The sequence below is a fragment of the Mandrillus leucophaeus genome, unplaced genomic scaffold (genome assembly GCF_000951045.1).
Source record: "Mandrillus leucophaeus isolate KB7577 unplaced genomic scaffold, Mleu.le_1.0 Scaffold10, whole genome shotgun sequence".
NCBI lineage: Eukaryota > Metazoa > Chordata > Mammalia > Primates > Cercopithecidae > Mandrillus > Mandrillus leucophaeus.
Genome location: NW_012098098.1, coordinates 6,836,015 through 6,855,138, shown reverse-complemented (window position 1 = coordinate 6,855,138; position 19,124 = coordinate 6,836,015). Strand labels below are relative to the sequence as shown.

Here is a 19,124-nt window from a genome sequence, read left to right as displayed (position 1 = left end):
CAGGGCACCTCCGCAGAGCCTGCCCGCTCTGCCATTCTGGGGAGAGCTGTTTTGAGCCTGCCTGTGACCTCTCCTTCCTGCCTCCAACAGAGAGCTCAGAAGAGGAAGACGCCCCGTCCTTCGCACCTTCCAGTTCAGTCGACGGCAACAACACGGACTCCGAGTTCGAAAAAGGCCTCAAGCACAAGGCCAAGAACCCGGAGCCGCAGAAGGCCACAGCCCCCGTCAAGGATGAGTATGAGTTTGACGAGGACGATGAGCAGGACAGGGTTCCTCCGGTGGACGACAAGCACCTGTTGAAAAAGGACTACAGAAAAGAAACGAAATCCAATAGTTTTATCTCTATACCCAAAATGGAGGTTAAAAGTTACACTAAAAATAACACGATTGCACCAAAGAAAGCGTCCCATCGTATCCTGTCAGACACGTCGGACGAGGAGGACGCGAGTGTCACCGTGGGGACAGGCGAGAAGCTGAGACTCTCGGCACATACGATATTGCCTGGTAGTAAGACACGAGAGCCTTCTAATGCCAAGCAGCAGAAGGAAAAAAATAAAGTTAAAAAGAAGCGAAAGAAAGAAACAAAAGGCAGAGAGGTTCGCTTTGGAAAGCGGAATGACAAGTTCTGTTCCTCGGAGTCGGAGAGTGAGTCCTCAGAGAGTGGGGAGGACGACAGGGACTCCCTGGGGAGCTCCAGCTGCCTCAAGGGGTCCCCGCTGGTGCTGAAGGACCCCTCCCTGTTCAGCTCCCTGTCCGCCTCCTCCACCTCGTCCCACGGGAGCTCTGCCGCCCAGAAGCAGAACCCCAACCACACAGACCAGCACACCAAGCACTGGCGGACAGACAACTGGAAAACCATTTCTTCCCCAGCTTGGTCGGAGGTCAGTTCTTTATCAGACTCCACAAGGACGAGACTGACAAGCGAGTCTGACTGCTCCTCTGAGGGCTCCAGTGTGGAATCGCTGAAGCCAGTGAGGAAGAGGCAGGAGCACAGGAAGCGAGCCTCGCTGTCAGAGAAGAAGAGCCCCTTCCTCTCCAGCGCGGAGGGCGCCGTCCCCAAACTGGACAAGGAGGGGAAGGTTGTCAAAAAACATAAAACAAAACACAAACACAAAAACAAGGAGAAGGGACAGTGCCCCATCAGCCAGGAGCTGAAGCTGAAAAGTTTCACGTACGAGTACGAGGACTCCAAGCAGAAGTCGGATAAGGCTATACTTCTAGAGAATGATCTTTCCACTGAAAACAAGCTGAAAGTGTTAAAGCATGATCGTGACCACTTTAAAAAAGAAGAGAAACTCAGCAAAATGAAATTAGAAGAAAAAGAATGGCTCTTTAAAGATGAAAAATCACTGAAGAGAATCAAAGACATGAACAAAGACATCAGCAGGTCTTTCCGAGAAGAGAAAGACCGTTCGAGTAAAGCAGAAAAGGAGAAATCGCTAAAGGAAAAGTCTCCGAAAGAAGAAAAACTGAGACTGTACAAAGAGGAGAGAAAGAAGAAGTCAAAAGACCGGCCCTCAAAATTAGAGAAGAAGAATGATTTAAAAGAGGACAAAATTTCCAAAGAGAAGGAGAAGACTTTCAAAGAAGATAAAGAAAAACTCAAAAAAGAAAAGGTTTATAGGGAAGATTCTGCTTTTGACGAATATTGTAACAAAAATCAGTTTCTGGAGAACGAAGACACCAAATTTAGCCTTTCTGACGATCAGCGAGATCGGTGGTTTTCTGACTTGTCCGATTCATCCTTTGATTTCAAAGGGGAGGACAGCTGGGACTCGCCAGTGACAGACTACAGGGACATGAAGAGCGACTCTGTGGCCAAGCTCATCTTGGAGACGGTGAAGGAGGACAGCAAGGAAAGGAAGCGGGACACCCGGGCCCGGGAGAAGCGAGACTACAGGGAGCCCTTCTTCCGAAAGAAGGACAGGGACTATTTGGATAAAAACTCTGAGAAGAGGAAAGACCAGACTGAAAAGCATAAAAGTGTCCCCAGCTACCTTTCGGAAAAGGACAAGAAGAGGAGAGAGTCCGCAGAGGCAGGGCGGGACAGAAAGGACGCGCTGGAGAGCTGCAAGGAGCGCAGGGATGGCAGGGCCAAGCCGGAGGAGGCATACCGGGAGGAGCTGAAGGAGTGTGGCTGTGAGAGTGGCTTCAAGGACAAGCCCGACTGTGACTTTGGGAAGGGCCTGGAGCCATGGGAACGGCACCACCCAGCACGAGAGAAGGAGAAGAAGGATGGCCCCGATAAGGAAAGGAAGGAGAAAACAAAACCAGAAAAATACAAAGAGAAGTCCAGTGACAAGGACAAAAGTGAGAAATCGATCCTTGATAAGTGTCAGAAGGACAAAGAATTTGATAAATGTTTTAAAGAGAAAAAAGATACCAAGGAAAAACATAAAGACACACATGGCAAAGACAAAGAAAGGAAAGCGTCTCTCGACCAAGGGAAAGAGAAGAAGGAGAAGGCTTTCCCTGGGATCATCTCGGAAGACTTCTCTGAAAAAAAAGATGACAAGAAAGGCAAAGAGAAAAGCTGGTACATCGCAGACATCTTCACAGACGAGAGTGAAGACGACAGGGACAGCTACATAGGGAGCGGGTGCAAGACGGGAGAGGCCAGCGACTCACTGAGGATGGACGGCCTCCAGGAGAAGGAGGAGGGGCGGGAGGCCTGTGCCTCCGACAGACACAGGAAGGCTTCTGACAAGCAGCACCCCGAGAGGCAGAAGGACAAGGAACCCAAAGACAAGAGAAAGGACAGAGGAGCTGCCGACGGGGGGAGAGACAAAAAAGAGAAAGTCTTCGACAAGCACAAGGAGAAGAAGGATAAAGAGTCCACAGAAAAGTACAAGGACAGGAAGGACAGAGCCTCAGTGGACTCCACACAAGACAAGAAAAGTAAACAGAAGCTCCCTGAGAAGGCTGAAAAGAAGCACGCTGCCGAAGACAAGGCCAGAAGCAAACACAAAGAGAAGTCAGATAAAGAACATTCCAAGGAGAGGAAGTCCTCGAGAAGTGCCGACACGGAAAAAAGCCTGCTTGAAAAGTTGGAAGAAGAGGCTCTCCATGAGTACAGGGAAGACTCCAATGATAAAATCAGTGAGGTCTCCTCTGACAGCTTCACGGACCGAGGGCAGGAGCCGGGGCTGACTGCCTTCCTGGAGGTCTCCTTCACAGAGCCACCCGGAGAGGACAAGCCGAGGGAGAGCGCCTGCCTCCCTGAGAAGCTGAAAGAGAAGGAGAGGCACAGGCACTCCTCATCCTCGTCCAAGAAAAGCCACGACCGAGAGAGAGCCAAGAAAGAGAAGGCCGAGAAGAAAGAGAAGGGCGAAGATTACAAGGAGAGCGGTAGCAGGAAGGACTCCAGCCAGTACGAAAAGGACTTGGAGGCGGAGGCTTACGGAGTTTCCTACAACATGAAAGCTGACATAGAAGATGAGCTAGATAAAACCATTGAACTGTTTTCTACCGAAAAAAAAGATAAAAATGATTCCGAGAGAGAGCCTTCCAAGAAAATAGAAAAGGAACTAAAGCCTTACGGATCTAGTGCCATCAACATCCTAAAAGAGAAGAAGAAGAGAGAGAAACACAGGGAGAAATGGAGAGACGAGAAGGAGAGGCACCGAGACAGGCATGTGGACGGCCTCCTGCGGCACCACAGGGATGAGCAGAAGCCCGCCACCAGGGACAAGGACAGCCCGCCCCGCGCACTCAAAGAGAAGTCCAGGGACGAGGGCCCGAGGCTCGGCGACGCCAAACTGAAGGAGAAATTCAGGGACAGTGCAGAGAAGGAAAAGGGCGAGCCAGTGAAGATGAGCAACGGGAACGATAAGGTAACGCCATCCAGAGACCCAGGCAAGAAAGACGCCAGGCCCAGGGAGAAGCTCCTGGGGGACGGCGACCTGATGATGACCAGCTTTGAGAGGATGCTCTCCCAGAAGGACCTGGAGATCGAGGAGCGCCACAAGCGGCACAAGGAGAGGATGAAGCAGATGGAGAAGCTTAGGCACCGGTCCGGAGACCCCAAGCTCAAGGAGAAGGCGAAGCTGGCAGACGACGGGCGGAAGAAGGGTCTAGACATTCCTGCCAAGAAACCGCCCGGCCTGGACCCTCCGTTTAAAGACAAAAAGCTCAAAGAGTCGACTCCTATTCCACCTGCTGCCGAAAATAAGCTACACCCAGGATCAGGTGCAGACTCCAAAGACTGGCTCGCAGGCCCTCACATAAAGGAGGTCCTGCCTGCGTCTCCCAGGCCTGACCAGAGCCGGCCGACTGGCGTGCCCACCCCTACGTCGGTGCTGTCCTGCCCCAGCTACGAGGAGGTGATGCACACGCCCAGGACCCCGTCCTGCAGTGCCGATGACTACGCGGACCTCGTGTTTGACTGCACCGACTCCCAGCACTCCACACCCCTGCCCACCGCTCCCACCAGCGCCTGCTCCCCGTCCTTTTTCGACAGGTTCTCCGTGGCTTCCACTGGGCTTTCGGAAAACGCCAGCCAGGCTCCTGCAAGGCCTCTCTCCACAAACCTTTACCGCTCGGTCTCTGTCGACATTAGGAGGACCCCTGAGGAGGAATTCAGCGTCGGAGACAAGCTTTTCAGGCAGCAGAGCGTTCCTGCTGCCTCCAGCTACGACTCTCCCGTGCCACACTCGATGGAAGACAGGGCGCCCCTGCCCCCAGTTCCCGCGGAGAAGTTTGCCTGCTTGTCCCCAGGGTACTACTCCCCAGACTATGGCCTCCCCTCGCCCAAAGTCGATGCTCTGCACTGCCCGCCGGCCGCCGTTGTCACCGTCACCCCCTCTCCAGAGGGCGTCTTCTCAAGTTTACAAGCAAAGCCTTCCCCTTCCCCCAGAGCTGAGCTGCTGGTTCCTTCCCTGGAAGGGGCCCTTCCCCCGGACCTGGACGCCACCGAGGACCAGCAGGCCACAGCTGCCATCATCCCTCCGGAGCCCAGCTACCTGGAGACGCTGGACGAGGGTCCGTTCAGCGCCGTCATCACCGAGGAGCCTGTCGAGTGGGCTCACCCCACTGAGCAGGCCCTTGCCTCTAGCCTGATCGGGAGCGCCTCCGAAAACCCTGTCAGCTGGCCTGTGGGCTCAGACCTGCTGCTGAAGTCTCCACAGAGCTTCCCCGAGTCCCCAAAACATTTCTGCCCCGCGGACGCCCTCCACTCTGCCGCCCCAGGACCCTTCAGCACCTCAGAGGCGCCGTACCCTGCCCCTCCCGCCTCTCCTGCCCCATATACTCTGCCCGTCGCTGAGCCAGGACTGGAGGACGTCAAAGACGGGGTGGAAGCCGTCCCCGCCACCATCGCCACCTCCGAGGCGGCTCCTTACGCCCCTCCCTCCGGGCTGGAGTCCTTCTTCAGCAACTGCAAGTCACTTCCGGAAGCTCCGCTGGACGTGGCCCCTGAGCCCGCCTGTGTAGCCACCGTGACTCAGGTGGAGGCTCTGGGGCCCCTGGAAAATAGCTTCCTGGACAGCGGCCACAGCCTGTCTAACCTCGGCCAGGTGGAGCCGGTGCCCTGGGCAGACGCCTTCGCCGGCCCCGAGGACGAGCTGGACCTGGGGCCCTTCTCCCTGCCGGAGCTTCCCTTGCAGACTAAAGATGTCCCAGATGTTGAAACAGAACCCGTAGAAGAAAGTCTTGCTCCTTCAGGAAAGATCCCTCCGGGGGCCCCCGTGGTCATAAACGGTGGGGATGTTTCTGCCTTAGTGGCTGAGGAGCCACCGGCGCTGCCTCCCGACCAGGCCTCCACCCAGCTCCCTGCAGAGCTCGAGCCTGAGCCCTCAGAGGAGCCAAAGCTGGACGTGGCTCTGGAAGCTACAGTGGAGGCAGAGGCGGTGCCAGAAGAGAGGGCCCCTGGGGATCTGGACTCTGGCGCGGAGCCGACGCCCGTCCCCCCGGAACAGCGCCCACTGGGGAGCGGAGACCAGGGGGCTGAGGCCGATGGCTCCCCCACCGCGTCCCTCTGTGCCCCTGACGGCCCCCCCATGGACACTGTGGCACAAGCCCAGGCTGTGGACAGCGCCGGCCCCCAGGACAACACTGAGGCCTCCCGTGCTGCCACCCCAGCCGAAGGCCCTCCCGGCGGCATCCAGCCAGAAGCCACAGAACCAGAACCCAAACCCACAGCCGAAGCCCCGAAGGCCCCCAGAGTGGAGGAGATCCCTCAGCGCATGACCAGGAACCGGGCGCAGATGCTCGCCAACCAGAGCAAGCAGGGCACGCCCCCCTCCGAGAAGGAGTGCACCTCCACCCCTGCCCCAGCCACCAGGGCCAAGGCCCGTGGCTCCGAGGAGGACGACGCCCAGGCCCAGCATCCGCGCAAACGCCGCTTTCAGCGCTCCACCCAGCAGCTGCAGCAGCAGCTGAACACGTCCACGCAGCAGACGCGGGAGGTGATCCAGCAGACGCTGGCCGCCATTGTGGACGCCATCAAGCTGGATGCCATCGAGCCCTACCACAGCGACAGGGCCAACCCCTACTTCGAATACCTGCAGATCAGGAAGAAGATCGAGGAGAAACGCAAGATCCTGTGCTGCATCACGCCGCAGGCGCCCCAGTGCTACGCAGAGTACGTCACCTACACGGGCTCCTACCTCCTGGACGGCAAGCCGCTCAGCAAGCTCCACATCCCCGTGGTGAGTGTGGGGCCCGGGAGAGCCACTGCGTTCTCTCTCTGGGATGCGTCCGGGGCCCCCTAGTCACGGTTTCCTGCAGCCCATCTTGTCCCGCTCCCGGCCCTTGACCTCTCTCGACCTTCTCCCACCTGAGTAGACACAGCCCCGTTTCTGCTGTGAAGGCAAAAGCCAGAAGCTGCCCAGCTGTTCTGCAGACCCAAGGCCCTTCCTCCAGCTGGTCCGTGCCAGGCCTTGGTCTCCTGGCCTCCCCCTCACCCCGGGTGCACCCCAGTCCCACTGGTGTGGGGTCCCCCTTCACGCCGCTCACTCTCCCTTCTCCACTCCCCATCCACCAGGACGGCCTCAGCAGAGCCACCCTCTCTGTCTCCAGCCCCTGCCCCCTTCTCCCTTGGACCCATGTGGGTTCCCTGAGCCCCCTTACCCACATGATGGATCCCTTCCCCCACCTCCTCCCTTGGGCTTCTAGGACAGCAGAGCTGCGGCTCCCTTGGCGCACGTTGGTCCTCGGCCCCCAGCCTCACCTTGTTCAACCCGACCCTGTCACCCCAGTTCCCCAAGCATCATCCCGACCTCTGCAGGCTCAGCTGCAACATCTCGAAGTCACCCCCACTCCCCCCGTCCCTTGCGCTGTGTCTGGGCCCAAAATAGATCCCTCCAAATGGGGCCCCGCTCTGAGCACATTCCCATGAGGGCTTCCCCCGCTGTGTACCCTCTGCCCTGGTCGCGGGGGCTGACTGGCTTCCCACCTCCTCCTACCACCGAGGTCTTTCCCAGCAGGCACAGGGGTTCCTCGTGGTAGAGCCAGAGTCCACCCATCTGCCCTCGGTGATGGCCTAAGCTGTGCACGGCCTCCCCTGCCCTCCTGTTAGGCCCCCCGGGGTCTGTCCAGCCCCCGCGTGCGGCATTCTGGCTCTTCCCTGGAGTCTCCCCCCAGACCCCGCGACTCCGCTCACACTGCCTGGTGGACTGTGTGGTTGATGCAGCCGTGTCACTTGAGTGTGTTGTGTTATGTGCAGAACGGGCTCTCCGTCACCAACAGCCATTTCCTTCTGGGGCTTCCTGGGCACTGAAACTCATAGGTGGCGCGAGGTACAGCCAGGGGCCCTCAGCACACGTTGGCTCTGTGGGCCCAGGCCACCTGAGAGCCCCTTGCCATGCTGGCCCTGACCTGGCTCAGCTACCCAGCACCCCTCTGATGAGGATGACGGGGTCTGCGGAGCTGGCCCTGAGGGTGAGGCTGGGTCTGTGCTACTGCCCGACATGTCAGGGGACACTGTGCAGAACCCAGGAGCGAGCGCCCGCGGGCCCCACCCTGCCGAGCTCTGAGCTCTGTTCCCAGGGAGCACAAGGGGCTCTGCACCCTGGGTCACCCCGGCGGTCATTCCCTTCTGGAGCCTGGCCCCAGCCATCCCCGGGGAGGCCCGTCCACAGGAGACAGACGGCAGCTGGGTCATGACATTCAGAAAAACCTGCCCCGGGATCTCTCCTCAGTAAGACCTTCTGACCTTCTGTACTTTTTGTTGTTTTGGCTGTTGTTTTCTCTTGTTTTAATTGATGATAACAGTAGTCTGACTGCTGTAGAAAATTTGGAAAATACAGGGAAAAAAGCCACTAGAATCCTGACAATCAGAGTAATCCTGGGAATGTTCTGTGCACCTCCCGCCTGGTCTTTTGAGTACCCCCTAGACTTAGACTCAGGCAGGCAGAGGTGCCAGGTGCTCCAGGTACAGCCTGAGGCCCAAGGCACAGCTCCTGCCATAGCTGCCGGTCCTGCGGCTGAGCCGGAGGAAGGGGCGGTGCCTGGTCCCGGCTGTGCGTTAGTTTGAGCTCGCATCAGTCCCACCTTGCAGGTGGCCCACAGAATCCCTGCCACCGACAGGCCCCGTCTCAGCAGAAACCTCACTGAGGGCTGGGCTTGTTGAGGCAGAGGGTGGATGTGGTGCCGAACAGTGAGGTCTGTGGACTAGAGAGACTTAGCTCAATGTTTTAATCAAAATTTGTTTTTTTAAAGACAAGTCTGCTCTGTTGCCCAGGCTGGAGTGCAGTGGCACGATCTCGGCTCACTGAAAGCTCCGCCTCCTGGGTTCAAGCAATTCTCCTGCCTCAGCCTCCCGAGTAGCTGGGATTACAGGTGCCCGTCACCATTTCCGGCTAATTTTTATCTTTTGTGTAGAGACGGGGTTTCACCATGTTGGTCAGGCTGATCTCGAAGTCCTGACCTTGTGATCCGCCCGCCTCAGCCTCCCAAAGTGCTGGGAGTACAGGTGTGAGCCCCGCGCTCGGCCTGAATCATTAATTTTGAACTGATTGTAGATTGTGGGCAGAAAAGTTCAGAAGCAGCAGAGACAGGTTGACGCACCTGCCGCACGTGCAGCCTCCTCCGAATGTGCCTTAGCAGCCGTGGCGGTGACGAGACGCTGCCGTGCGTCCGGGCTGTGGCGGCCCTCCTGCGCCCTGTCTCCTGGCTGAGAGCTTCTGGGCAGTGTCGGTCAGCAGTGTGGTCAGCGGCCCCAGGCCTGGCCTGTGATGGTGGTTCTTAGGCAGGAGCCCACAGGCGTGAGGCGGGGCCTTTTGCTCCTGGTGTCCTAGGTGACGTGACCTGGAGGTCTGATCAGGCCCGTCCGCCGTGAGTCGCGGACTCTCCCTCTGTGGTGAGTGTGTGTCTTGGAAGAGACGCAGAGGCCGTGTAAACCTGTTTCTCTCAGCACATTGTGCGCATTGCTGTCCACAGCTCTTGTCTGCCGCAGTCACTCCTGTGGTGCTGGGCCTGTCTCCCTTTCCTGTGTTTGCTAACTGGAGCTCTGCTGTCAGGAGGAGCCGCCCCTTCCGCCTGCAGGTGCCCAGCGTCGCCAGCATTCGTCTCGTGCCATGTGTTGCCCCAGCCTTGGCTGTCAGAAGCTCCTCCTTGTCTCCCTCTTGTGCGTCTACGTGCCCATCTGCCCCATGCGCTCCTGTTTCTGACCGGCCCCTCAATGTTCCAGCTGGTGTTGGCCACCCCTCTCTGCCCCACCAGTCCCATGTGGGTCCACCTGTGGGGAGTGGTGGCCCTGGCACAGCTGCTGTGGCCACCTGAGCACACGACCGTGCTTTCTGGGTTGGCTTTGGAAACCTGACTCCCTGTGGGCCCGAGGTCTCCCCTGCACCGTGGGGCTCAGCCTGGCTCCCCACTTGTGTGTGGCCCTTGTATCTCCAAGAGTGCGAGGCCTCGTCCTGAGGGTCTCTGCTGTCTTTACTTCCGTGTTCACTTCCGGTGTGCGTGTCGTTTCAGAACGGCTGGCCCACCCCGTGAGAACCCTTCCACTGGTGGGAGTGCAGTGCCTGTGCTTCCAGCCCACAGCCCTGCAGCCCCCCCATGGCGACCTGGGCCAGTGCGCTTCCCTCCCCCGAGCCACTGCAAGACCACAGGCTCGGTTGTCAGCCTTCATATTCCACTGTGCACGTTACACCCTGGTTGAAAAGCTGATCTGGGATGCATGGGCCCTCCCTGTGAACACAGGAAGCTCAGCCTACCCCCAGCCCACTCCTGCTGTCTCTCTGTATCTCCTTTGCACAGTTGGGTGCTCATGCCTGTGTTTTAGGCCTTCCTTGGCACACGATGGCCCACAGATGCTGTCCTGCGCCTCTCCCTGCACTCTTATTTCCTCACCACATGGTGCTGTGCTGGGCGCTGTGGAGGTGTCCGCTCCCCCGTGTCCAGCACATAGGTGGTTTCTAGAAAGCTTCCTGGTGTATCTGTGTTGCCGGGACTGGAGGAGGTCTCCAGGGCAGGCTCCTAGGAGTGGGGAGGCTGAGTCCGGACCCCGATGAACTCCAGACTGTTCTTCGTGCAGTTCCACGGCCCCAGCCGACCCCCCACTCACCTTTTGCCTGCAGATCGCACCCCCTCCCTCCCTGGCGGAGCCCCTGAAGGAGCTGTTCAGGCAGCAGGAGGCAGTCCGGGGAAAGCTGCGTCTGCAGCACAGCATCGAGCGGGTAAGTGGGCTGGCACAGGCAGGGGCGCCATGGCCAGGGCGCTCATGATGCAGGCCCCGGGGCTGTTGTGTTGAGACAGTGGGGCCTGGGGCGTGACTGTGTCCCAGCTCACTCCACTCCTCTCCTCCTCCAGGAGAAGCTGATCGTGTCCTGTGAGCAGGAGATTCTGCGGGTTCACTGCCGGGCGGCCAGGACCATCGCCAACCAGGCAGTGCCATTCAGTGCCTGCACAATGCTGCTGGACTCCGAGGTCTACAACATGCCCCTGGAGAGCCAGGTAGGCCCCCTCGGCATGCCAGGCCCACAAGTTCAAGCGCCCCCACCCCACTCCTGCCCCTTTCCCCTCCCCTTTGTAGATTCTTCTGCACTTTGACCAGGAACTTCCCTGGCGCTCAGCGCCTTGCAGGGGCTGCAGAGTCCTTTGTACGCCTCTAGCCTTGGCGAGCCTGAGAAAGGAGCTGAGAAGGCTGGAGCAGACAGCTGCCCTCATGGGCAAGGCCCTCGGGCCACTGGGCTGGGCCTCAGCAGCTCAGTCCCTCTGCAACACTTGTCCATGCAGTTCCTCAGCTGCCCCTACCTACCTCTCACGGGTGTCAGGGCTGGCATTATTTTCTGTTTAAACTGCTGGGCTCGACCTGCAGCTCTCAGGCACCCCGGGGCCGCCACATGGAGGGCTTTCACAGCACAGGCCCCAGGGGCTCTTGTACGGGGACAGCAGGGACACTGGGTGGCTAAGGGGACACACGCACCCAGGTGTGCCGCTCATCTGGGCCAGGGTGGGCCGGACTCAGGGTCCCAGAACTGCAGTCACTATCCTGCCCATCTGTTGTGGGGCTCCCGCCCGCCCCTGCAGCTCCCCTGCCTTTGACCTGTTCTGTCCACTGGGACATAGGATGTGGTAGCCAGGGCCTTGTAGCTCTCCCCAGGGTAGCTCTTCCTGTCTGCCTTCAAGCGGCCCACATGCCGGGGACTCCTGTCTCAGAAATCATCCTCCAGCCACCACTGACCTTCCATGTGGGCCACGTGGACCCCTGGTTCTCCCATTGCCTGCTCTGCATCGGCCCCTCCCTCTTCCTCAGAGCCCACTGTGCTCAGGTCATGGGCTCCCTGGGCCCCAGGCCCCATATCCTGTGCAGTGGGACGTGCCTGGAACACATTCCCGCCTCGATGTCCAGGCTGTGCACCAAGACCCCTCATATGTGGCCCCCCGTGACGCCACCCCGGCCCTGGCACTCTGAGCTGTGCACTTGGCTTTGCTGTGTAGTGACGGCCAGAGGCTCCAAGGTGCTTAGTTGAAAACATCTCTTAGTGCATTCAAGATCTTCCTTTCTTTGGGGATGTATTTCATCAATGTCCCTCATGCACACAGTGACAAATTTTTTTTTCTTTGTGTGTGTGTGAGATGCAGTCTCGCTCTATCGCCAGGCTGGAGTGCAGTGGCACGATCTCAGTCACGGCAACCTCTGGGTCTCGGGTTTGAGCGATTCTCCTGCCTCAGCCTCCCGAGTGGCTGGGATTACAGGCGTGCGCCACCACGCCCGGCTGGTTTTTGTGTTTTTAGTAGAGACAGGGCGTTACCATGTCCAGGATGGTCTCGATCTCTTGACCTCATGATCCGCCCGCCTCGGCCTCCCAAAGTGCGGGAGTTACAGTCGTGAGGCACCTCGCCCGGCTGACGAATTTTCTTTAAAGAAAACGTGAGTTGGACCAAATGATGCTTCGGGGGCTGGATGCTGATAAGTTTGCGTTCTCGTACCCCACTTGAGAGTCCGTGAAGGACAGGCAGTTGGGACAGCTCCGTAGAGAGCAAACACGAGGAGGACCAGCTTGTGCCTCTCACTTCCCAGGAAGCATTTCTTCCCCCTTTGTTTCTCGAATGGGGTGTCCGTCCCCTCAAGCATTTAGCCCTTGAGTTACAAACAATCCAGTTAACACTCTTTATTTTAAAATAGACAATGCAATTAACTGTTGACCATAGTCACCCTGTTGTGCTGTCAAATAGTAGGTCTTATTTTTTTTTGGTACCCATTAACCATTTCTACCTCCCTGCCAGCCCCCCACAACCCTTCCCAGCCTCTGGTGACCGTCTTTCTATTCTCTGTGTCCACGAGTTCAATTGTTCTGATTTTTAGATCCCACAAGTAAGTGAGAACATGTGATGTTTGTCTTTTTATGCTTATTTCACTTAACATAATGACCTCCCGTTCCATCCATGTTGTTGCAAATGACAGGATCTCATTCTTCTTTGTGGCTGAATAGTACTCCATTGTGTGTGTGCCACGCTTTCTTGACCCATTCATCTGTTGATGGACACAAGCCTTAGCTATAGTAAACGGAGTTGCATTAAATATGGAAGTGCAGATACCGTTTCAATATACTGATTCCTTTCCTTTTTTTGATTCTGAGTCTTCCTCTGTCGCCCAGGCTAGAGTGCAGTGGCACAGTCTCAGCTCACTGCAGCCACCGCCTCCCGGGTTTGATTCTCCTGCCTCGGCTTCCTGAGTAGCTGGGATTACAGGCGTGAGCCACCACGCCTGGCCCCCGATTCCTTTCTTTTGGGTCTGTACCCAGCAGTGGGATTGCTGGATCCTATGGTAGCTCTATTTTTAGTTTTTTGAGGAACCGCCAAACTGTTCTCCATAGTGGCCGTACTAATTTACGTTCCCACCAACGGGGTACGAGGGTCCCCTTTTCCCCACGTCCTCGCCAGCGTCTGTGATTGCCTGTCTTTTGGATAAAAGCCATTTTAACTGGGGTGATACCTCATTGTAGTTTTCATTTGCATTTCTCTTATGAGCATTGATGTTGCCTTTTCAGATGCCTGTTTGCCATTTGTGTGTCTTCTTTTGAGAAATGTCTATTCAGATCTTTTACCCATTTTTTGATGGGATTATTAGATTTTTTTCGTATCGAGTTAATTGCCTTATATGTTCTGGTTCTGAATCCATGTCAGGGTGAGCGGTTTGCAAGCATTTCCTCCCATTCTGTTGGGTGTCTTTTCACCTTGGTGACTGTGTCCTTTGCTGTGCAGAAGATTTTTAACTTGATGTGATCCCATTTGTCCATTTTTACTTTGGTTGCCTGTGCGTGAGGGTATTACTTGAGAAATGTTTGCCCAGGCCAATGTCCTGGAGATTTTCCCCAGTGTTTTCTTGTAGTAGTTTCATAGTTTGAGGTCTTGGATTCCAGACTTTAATCCATTTGGGGTTTGATGTTTGCATGTGGTGAGAGCTAGGGGTCTCGTTTCACTGCTCTGCGACGCGTAGCCAGTTTTCCCAGCACCATTTACGGAGGAGACTGTCCTTTCCCTGTGACTGTTATTCTGTTCTTGGCACCTTTGTGGAAAGTGAGTTCCCTGCAGGTGTGTGGGTTTATGTGGGCATTGTCAGCTTCACCCTGAGCCCATGAAAAAGGGGAGGAGCCTGGACATTTTATCCGTGTCCCATCCAGGACACAGGGACGATGACATGCCTAGAAAGTCCCTCCCAGGATAAACCCCATCTCTACTAAAAATATAAAATTAGCCGGGTGTGGTGGTGGGCACCTATAATCCCAGCTACTGAGGAGGCTGAAGCAGGAGAATCGCTTGAACCCGGGAGGTGGAGGTTGCGGTGAGCCGAGATCATGCCACTGCACTCCAGCCTGGGCAACGAGCGAAACTCCGTCTCTTAAAGTATCTCCCAGGAGTTGGCACCGGGCTGAGCTGACTGTCCCATGGGGGCAGGGCTGGGGACCAGCTCGGGCAGGGCCTGCGGCCACCCAGTGCCCAGGAGACAAAGGCTCAGCCACCTCCACGTGCATTTTAGAGAAGCTGTTTAGAGAGATGGGCAGGGTGGCACCTGCCATGCCTTGAACGTGAGTCAGTGTGTGGTCAGTGGAATGAGGCTGCCCCTTTGGTTTTTCCCTTGAGAAAGCTCACTGTAGCATCGCTCAGGCTGGCACGCCTTCCCATAGCGGTCTCTGGGTTTCCTGATGAAATCCCGTGTTTGGTTTCCACAGGGTGACGAGAACAAGTCAGTGCGTGACCGTTTCAACGCCCGCCAGTTCATCTCCTGGCTCCAGGACGTGGACGACAAGTACGACCGCATGAAGGTTGGTGTTGCGCTTCCCGCCCAGCTCTGCCTGGGCACTCCAGCTGCCTCTGGGGCCAAGGGAGGCTGCTGCCTAGTTCTGTGATGGGCGGTGACAATTTCAGATTCTCTTAACCTGGCTGATGCTTTCAGGGAGGTGAGGTCCTGTCGCTGTGTGTGGCCTCCTCAGTCCTCCCTTCTGTCCCGGTATGCAGGCAGCAGCTCCTGTCGCCAGCTGAACAGGACCCTAGGCTTGATGGTCAGAACTCCTGGGACCGCCCCGTGAGCCCCCTCTAAGGTCCCAGCATTCACCCTCCACTGCTCTGGAAGTGCTGGCCAGGGCAGTGGGCAGAGGCAGGGTAGGTGCCAGGAAGGGCAGCACACCCTCAGTCCCAGTCGCTAGGGCTGTTCACCCGGACACCCTGGAGGATCCACCAGGAAGCAACGGAAAGCGGAAACTTGCCAAGTGACAGAGCTTTAAAGTCAGTGTCACCCTGTGCAGTCGCCAGCCATGCCCGGGAGCAGGCGGCTCTGACTACCTGCAGTATCAGGCTCAGCACCACCCAGGTCCCTGAACCAAGCACCCATGTGTCATGCTGTAGCTTGTGGGCGCAGATGAGAACCACCAGCCCTACCTGGTGGGAGCCACGGGTATTTGCGGGACGTGGCCCCTGGGGGCTTGTGCTGAGGCAGAAACTCAGGTCTGAGCTGTAACTGAGTGTGCATTTCCGGCCAGCCCCAAGGTGGTGGTGCAGGAAGTCACTCACGCCACACCCTCCCCAGGCCACTAGGCCCTTCCTAACCAAAGCTGTGAGAAGAAAACTGAAGGCTTCATAAAGACACAAGGAAGACTCTCCTGTAAGAAGATAAATGTTTGACTGCATTAAAATGGGACTTTGGGCCGGGTACGGGTGCCTCACACCTGTAATCCCAGCACTTTGGGAGGCCAAGGCGGGCGGATCACCTGAGGTCAGCCTGGCCAGCATGGTGAAACCCCATCTCCACTAAAAATACAAAATTAGCCGGGCGTGGTGGCACATGCCTGTAATCCCAGCTACTTGGGAGGCTGAGGCAGGAGAATCGCTTGAACCAGGGAGGTGGAGGTTGCTGTGAGCCAAGATCACGTCATTGCACTCCAGCCTGGGCAACAAGAGTGAAACTCTGTCTTTTAAAAAAAAAAAAAAAAATTGGGACTTTGTACATACATTAAAAATGCCACATAGGGTTAGCACCATCCGTGCAGATAGAACCCTTACAAACTAATATGAAAATGGTACACAGAAAAATAATTTATATAAAGACACATTCCACAAAGGAGATAAAATGACCAACCTTCATGAAAAGATACTCACTATAATCATTAACATGAGGACCACAGATGAAGCAAGATCTCATTTAAAGGTCATCTGCAGGGTTGGGAGGCGGTATCACTGCAGTATTGGGAGAAGCGTCAATTAGTAGATTTTTATTAAGTAAACTGACCATATCTATCAAATTTCAAAATGCGTTTACCACCTCACCTAGCTATTTCACTTTAGTCATTTTAAAACTTAGGGATACGGCTAGGCACAGTGGCTCACACCTGTAATCCCAGCACTGTGGGAGGCCGAGGCGGGCAGATTACCTGAGGTCAGGAGTTTGAGACCAGCCTGGCCAACATGGTGAAACTTTATCTCTACTAAATACTAAAAATACAAAAGTTAGCCAGGCGTGGTGGTGCGTGCCTGTAATTCTGGGAGACTGAGGCATGAGAATCATTTGAACCCTGGAGACGGAGGTTGCAGTGAGCCAAGATTGTACCACCGCACTCCAGCCTGCGTGACAAAATTATTTAAAAACCTTAGGGATGGCCGGGCACGGTGGCTCAAGCCTGTAATCCCAGCACTTTGGGAGGCCGAGACGGGCGGATCATGAGGTCAGGAGATCGAGACCATCCTGGCTAACACGGTGAAACCCCGTCTCTACTAAAAAATACAAAAAACTAGCCGGGCGAGGTGGCTGGCGCCTGTAGTCCCAGCTACTCGGGAGGCTCAGGCAGGAGAAGGGCGGGAACCCGGGAGGCGGAGCTCACAGTGAGCCGAGATCCGGCCACTGCACTCCAGTCTGGGCGACAGAGCGAGACTCCGTCTCAAAAAAAAAAAAAAAAACCTTAGGGATATGTATAAAAATATTCACTGGAACAGTCCAATACACCGGAAACTCGGAGGCCCATCAATAATTCAGTGACTCACTGGAGTTTGGAACATCCAAAGGGTTACGTGATTCCATGTAATGATTTACACTGGCAATGATGTCTGAGCTGCCGAATAAAAGCTCTACGGCCCACTGAGGATTGTGAATCCATCCTGAGCTTCAAAAGCAATTTAGCATATATATAAATATGTTGAGAAAAATTTAGAGACAGACATTACCACACTGGGGCTGGCCAACATTGCAAAACCCCATGTCTACAAAAATTAGCCGGGCACGGTAGCACTTGTAGTCCCAACTACTCGCGAGGTTGAGGAGGGAGGATCCGGAGGTCAAGGCTGCTGTGAGTCATGATGGGGAGCACCACTGCTCCCCAGCCTTGAGACCCTATCTAAAAAAAGATTTTCTACACAGTTGCTGTGACATACCAGTACTCCCTGGGCCATGTTTAAATTTCTCCATTAGTTCCCAAAATATGTCCTATCCCAGTCCAGTCCCGTTATGTGCACTTTTAAATGGCATAGTTTCTACTAGAATACAAGTAAGACTATCACTGGCCATAAATAATTGTAAAATGATGAAAGCAAAGCTGTTAGATTCTAATAAGCTGCAGTGGCTGCTGGAGGTGAGCCCCAGGCCGACCCAGAGCAGGGCAGGGCCCTCGGGCCGAGATGGGGGTGCCACAGACAGCACTCTTGGGAACAGACATCCAGCACAGCTGGCGCTGCCGCCCCGTGTGATAACTAGACACCAGGGGCGGGTACAGCTGGTCCTGAGTATGTGCCCCCTGCCAGCAGCACCACAGCAAGCAGAGGGTTCCAGGGGGCCTGGCCCATACCAGGATAGGTTCACAGCCCTGTCACGCCCTCGGCCCTGCTGGCAGCTGAGGTCGGCAGAGTCTGGGGCTCTCGCTTCACGCTTCCTCCTCCTCCTCCCCCCCCCCCCCCCCCCCCCACTGTGTGTCCCACAGACATGCCTCCTCATGCGGCAGCAGCACGAGGCCGCGGCCCTGAACGCTGTGCAGAGGATGGAGTGGCAGCTGAAGGTGCAGGAGCTGGACCCCGCCGGGCACAAGTCCCTGTGCGTGAACGAGGTGCCCTCCTTCTACGTGCCCATGGTCGACGTCAACGACGACTTTGTGTTGTTGCCGGCGTGACACCGCGGGATGGCCACAGGACGCAGGCGAGGGCCGCACGGCTGCCCAGGGCTGCTGCTAAGCCCCAGGGGCAGAGGAGGGAGCGCCATGTCCACCCGGGCGGGGAGAGACCCCGAGAGAGACTGCACTTGGCCACAGCGTCTCCATCCCTTCCAGACTGGTCCAGACGTCGGGGAGGTGAAACACGGCTCTTCTCTACCAGCTGCCGCGGTGGGGGCAAAGCCCCCAGAGCCTCACTGGCCCCGGCGGGACGAGGAGATCATGCCGGGCGCACACACGGCAGCTTCTGTCTGAAAACGGTGACCTTCGGGCCCTTTTCTCCAGCAACTGCAGAGGCATTTCAGGAGTTGGAGAGCGGAGTGCATTTTTTAAATTTTTTGTTCCATTCTGATCAACTAAAGAAAATTAAGGTGTCCACCTCTCACAAACAGTGACCTCCAGGTCAGAGGGGCAGGAGCCCCATCCCAGCCATGGTCCTGTTGCCACAGAGCTGCGACGGCCTCAGACTGGGCATAAGACCTGGTGCGGAGCCAGGCGGAGGGACACAGAGCCAGGACTCCCAGGCGTATTTTTAATGGAGTCAAATCCACGTGGTTTGTATCTTCTTTCCTTTAATCTTGGGCATTTTGTTTCTCTTTCTGAGAACATAACTTGAAACACTACAGAGCCAATAATCATATAAAAAGTGTATCCGTAAACGCTGTACAGTTTTATATACATTCACAATGTACTTTTGCTGCCTTCTAGATAATTTATTTTGCAACACATTACTGCACAGTTGTAAATAACTTATGTACTGTAACATCACTTTCAGTTATGTGTAAAGAAATAAATAAATTAATTAAAATGCTGTTTGTATAGTGCCTCCCTCTCGGGAGAGGGGCTGTGTGGGACTGAGACAGTGTCGTCCCTCTCAATGACCTTCTTAGTCCCAGGACAGATGTGGGTCATGCCTGTAATCCCAGCATTGTGGGAGGCGGGGGTCTGAGACCAGCCTGGCCAACATGGCAAAATCCCATCTCTACTAAAAAATACAAAAATTAGCTGGGTGTGGTGGCAGGCGCCTATAGTCCCGGCTACTCCAGAGGC

The 19,124-nt window shown here is 56.0% G+C and overlaps 1 protein-coding gene across 3 annotated transcripts in view; it reads left to right on the top strand.

Annotated features, from left to right (window-relative positions):
* Nucleotides 1-18,893, top strand: part of ANKRD11 (ankyrin repeat domain 11) — a 149,779-nt gene extending 130,886 nt beyond the window's left edge. For all 3 annotated transcript variants that reach the window (XM_011971978.1, XM_011971971.1, XM_011971985.1), the window contains 5 exons: nt 91-6,647; nt 10,521-10,619; nt 10,753-10,896; nt 14,619-14,711; nt 17,850-18,893. In XM_011971978.1, the coding sequence (XP_011827368.1) occupies nt 91-6,647; nt 10,521-10,619; nt 10,753-10,896; nt 14,619-14,711; nt 17,850-18,035 (7,079 nt within the window). In that variant the 3' untranslated portion in view covers nt 18,036-18,893. The remainder of the gene's footprint in view (nt 1-90; nt 6,648-10,520; nt 10,620-10,752; nt 10,897-14,618; nt 14,712-17,849) is intronic.
* Nucleotides 18,894-19,124: the final 231 nt, after the last annotated feature.